The sequence below is a fragment of the Herpailurus yagouaroundi genome, unplaced genomic scaffold, assembly GCF_014898765.1.
Source record: "Herpailurus yagouaroundi ecotype Mexico unplaced genomic scaffold, PumYag 77, whole genome shotgun sequence".
NCBI lineage: Eukaryota > Metazoa > Chordata > Mammalia > Carnivora > Felidae > Herpailurus > Herpailurus yagouaroundi.
The window spans coordinates 17,943,538-17,947,115 of NW_024412388.1; the positions used below are offsets into that span (position 1 = coordinate 17,943,538).

The following is a 3,578-nucleotide window of genomic DNA, read 5'->3' on the forward strand; positions in this document are numbered from 1 at the left end:
GAGAGAGAGAGAGAGAGGGAATGAGCAGGGGAGGGGCAGAGAGAAAGGGAGAAAGAGTTCCAGGCTCCAGGCTCTGAGCTGTTAGCACAGAGCCTGACGTGGGGCTCAAACTCACAAACCACAAGATCATGACCGGAACCGAAGTTGGACGCTCAACCAAGCCACCCGGGTGCCCCTCCCTCTTTCCAGCTCTCAATGCTTTGGGCCAAGGATTGCACCCAAGGCCGGTATGTGAAAGACGACAGAATAGGCGTAGGGGATGGTGGCTGGTGGGGGGATTAAGGGGGACCCCACTGCTCCCTGAAGTCTGGCACGTTGGGAGACCCACCGAAGGCTCCTGGGGGATGCTGGGATCACGTGTTTGCTGATGGGCTCCGTCAGATAAGACGGATGAAGCTCTGCCTCTCTGAGTCCCACATAGGGTACCAGGGATCAGGCTAGACCAACAGATGTTTCCCAGGAAGAGCCATTAAAAGAATAATAAGGAGCAAGAGGGAATCGTAACTAGGGAGGAGCCAGAGGGATCCAGGAAGCAGGTGCTGAGAGCAGCCTAGGCTGGGGCGGGAGCAGAGGCCACTGGGAAGGGTAGAAGATGGTGAAAGCCAGCGGTTCGGACATTGCTCAAGGGCAGTGTGGCAGAGCAGAACGTCCTCTGGACCAGGACCCAGGGACTCTGGTTCTTGTCCTGACTCTGCCATTTACCATTTGGGCTCTCATTTGCCCTGTGTGGGAAAATGGAGCCTAGAGGTATGAGAATGCTTCATAATCTTTAAAGTGGTTATGTTTTAAATTTTTAAATGTTTATTTTTTGAGAGAGAGAGAGAGAGAGAGAGAGAGAAGAGCACGCAGGGGAGGGGTAGAGAGAGGGGGAGACATAGAATCTGAAGTAGGCTCCAGGCTCTGAGCGGTCCGCACAGAGCCCGACGTGGGGCTCGAACTCACGAACCGCGAGATCGTGATTGGAGCCGAAGTCGGGCGCTTAACCGAATGAGCCACCCAGGCGCCCCTGAAGCGTGGTGTGCGTGTGACCATCGTGACCTCCGCCTACCTCCTCCCTGTGTTGGGATGATCTCGTGAAGGAGAAGTGCTTTGTGTCATGACCCAGGACATACATAAGCAAATGTGAGGCTGTCACAGCTCTAAGCAGAAAGTGCATGGACACTGTGCTTTCTGATTTCTTTGAAGCAGGTGACATTTTGCAGTGACACGTGAAAGAACCCAAATCCCCGCTCCAAGTACAAGAGCGGGAGCAGGGGCTAGCATACAGCCTTCTTTTCCACCAGTCACGGGGAAAGCAAAGCCAAAGGGAGTTAAGTTCTGGGAGGTAATACAACTCTTAGTGTCAGCCAGAAGGCCTTCAAAAGTGATCTCTCAGCTTTCTCGTGTTACAGATGGGATGCAGAGAGAGGCCCAGAGAAAGGGAAAGAATCGCCCAAGGGCACATGGCCAGCCTGTGGTTTCAAGCCTGGGCGTGTTTGCCTCCAAGATCCGCACAATCCCGATACTCGTTCCCAGCCAGGGACAGTCGCGTTCCCCCTACACCCCATTCCCCCCCCCCCCGGCTCCCCTTGCCAAACACCCGTTCTGATCGCACCACGGAGCCTGGAACGCGAGCCTCTGGGGGGGGGGGGGGTATAAGTTAAGCCACCCTGCGTGCATGTGTAGGTAGTGGATGGAGGGGTGATTCGTTTCATCCTGAACTTCAGAAGCCATTTCAGAAATCGGAGGCGGGAGTTATCTCCTGCTGTTGGGAGTGTTGATGATTTTTATTTTCTCCTCTATCATTTTCAGGGTTTTTCCAAAATATTACAACAAGCATCTATCATTTTATAAACCCCACTCCCTCCACATCTCATTTTTAAAAAAGAAGGAGAGTGGAGCGCGGCGACACGACCGGCTCTGTGCTGAGGTCCAGCCGACAAGGCCAACGAGTATGGGCCGCGCCAGGCAGAGGCCCCAAGCTGGAGGAGGTCCCGAGGTTCTCCACCTCTTCAGCCTGGAGGCCAAGGCCACCGAGGCAGCGTCATCCTGAAATGTCCTCCTCTCAATACCGTGGCCAAATTGGACTCACTTTCCAGTGTCCAACTCCAATTCCGCTAGTCCTGTGAAGGTGTTTTAAAGCCCACCTTCCCCCACTGGGACGAACACCGATCTCCCTCCTCTGACCTCTGGGGGCACTTTCTTTGGATCTGTTTTGTCATCCTTCTCTGCCTTGTCCTGGAGTCTTTTATATCCAGGTCTGTCTCTCCTGCTGGGCTAAAGCCTTGAGGGCAGGGCCTGCATCTCAACTATCTTTGTGTTTCCTGGGATATTCTCAGCCTGGCACATAGGGACCTCAGAAGAGTGTTTGTTGAACTTCAGTGAATTGAAACTATAGACCCCTAAGGGGGGACGTGGCGATCTATGGGTTTATGGCAGGACTCATGAACCTCGGCACCACTGTCCTTTGGGGTCTGATAATTCTATGTGGGGGGGGGGGGCGGCTGTGGTTTAGCAGCGTCCTTGGCCTCTACCTACTAGATGCCAACAGACGCCCCCGGTTGTGACAACCATAAAGCGTTTTCATAAACAATCCCTCGGAGTAGGAGTTCCCATTTAGCAGATGAGATAGGCAAGGTGCACGGCGAGTTTGGACTTGGAGTGGGGTCTTGTGTGTAATTCTCCACTCCAAGTCCAGTGCCCATCTCACTACCCCGAGACCCCTCGGGACCCCAGCAAGGTCTTGGCCTCTGCGCTTTAGTGTACCCACTGCACTCTCACCCCCTGTCCTGGGTTCCACCCTGTCCCCTTCCCCCCTGCCCGGCCCAGGGGCCTGTGCCAGGCTGTGACCCAGGGGTTGACCCTCCCGGGCCACGCACACTAGGCCTCAGGCTGTGTCTGAACACGCTCTCTCATTGTCTCTAGCACCTTGGCCTCCTCCCCATGTTTAAACACGCTGATGGTGACCTGGCCCGTCTCGGAGCCATACTTGTTCTTGACGAAGACGCCGTAACGCCCACTGTCCTCACTGTTGACTCTTTCGATGGTGATGGTGACCTCCGGCCCCTTCACCTCCATGTGGTAGCGGTCAAGGAAGGTGACAGGCTGATCGTTCTTCAGCCAAGAGATTTCAGGGGTGGGGTCTCCCGAGATGACACAGGTCAGGCACAGGGTCTGGTGGAAAGCACAGGAAGGGAACACTCAGTCTGGCCTCCCCAGACTAACACTTGGCGTTCATCTTCACTATCCCCCCCCCCCCCCCCCGCCCCACCGGAGAGCTCCCAGTACGTTTCTCTTGGTGATAAATGTATTACATGTGTTCTCTTGTGACCCCTAAAAGGATAACAGTAAAATGGGAGAGGCGATGTATTTTAACTCCGCATCCTTCATCCCTCAAGTTTTCTACAGGCACGTTTACTTGTTAGAATTTCAGACCATTGTTACCCTAGCAAATCTGCCCCAGATTGGCCTGAATTTTGCTTTATTGTTTTTTGTTGCATATCTGCCGTTAGGATTTTACCATGTAAAGAAGACTATACTGCTTTAATACAAAGATTTATGAATTGGCTTTGAAACTTCTTTTTGTTTTTAAATGTTGA

The 3,578-nt window shown here is 53.4% G+C and overlaps 1 protein-coding gene across 1 annotated transcript in view; it reads right to left on the reverse strand.

Moving 5' to 3' along the window:
• Positions 1–1,734: 1,734 nt before the first annotated feature.
• The window catches only part of MYOM3 (myomesin 3), a 33,671-nt gene continuing 31,827 nt past the window's right edge, over positions 1,735–3,578 (reverse strand). Inside the window, exon 30 of the mRNA XM_040464921.1 lies at positions 1,735–3,153. Within this exon, the coding sequence (XP_040320855.1) occupies positions 2,860–3,153 (294 nt within the window). The 3' untranslated portion in view covers positions 1,735–2,859. The remainder of the gene's footprint in view (positions 3,154–3,578) is intronic.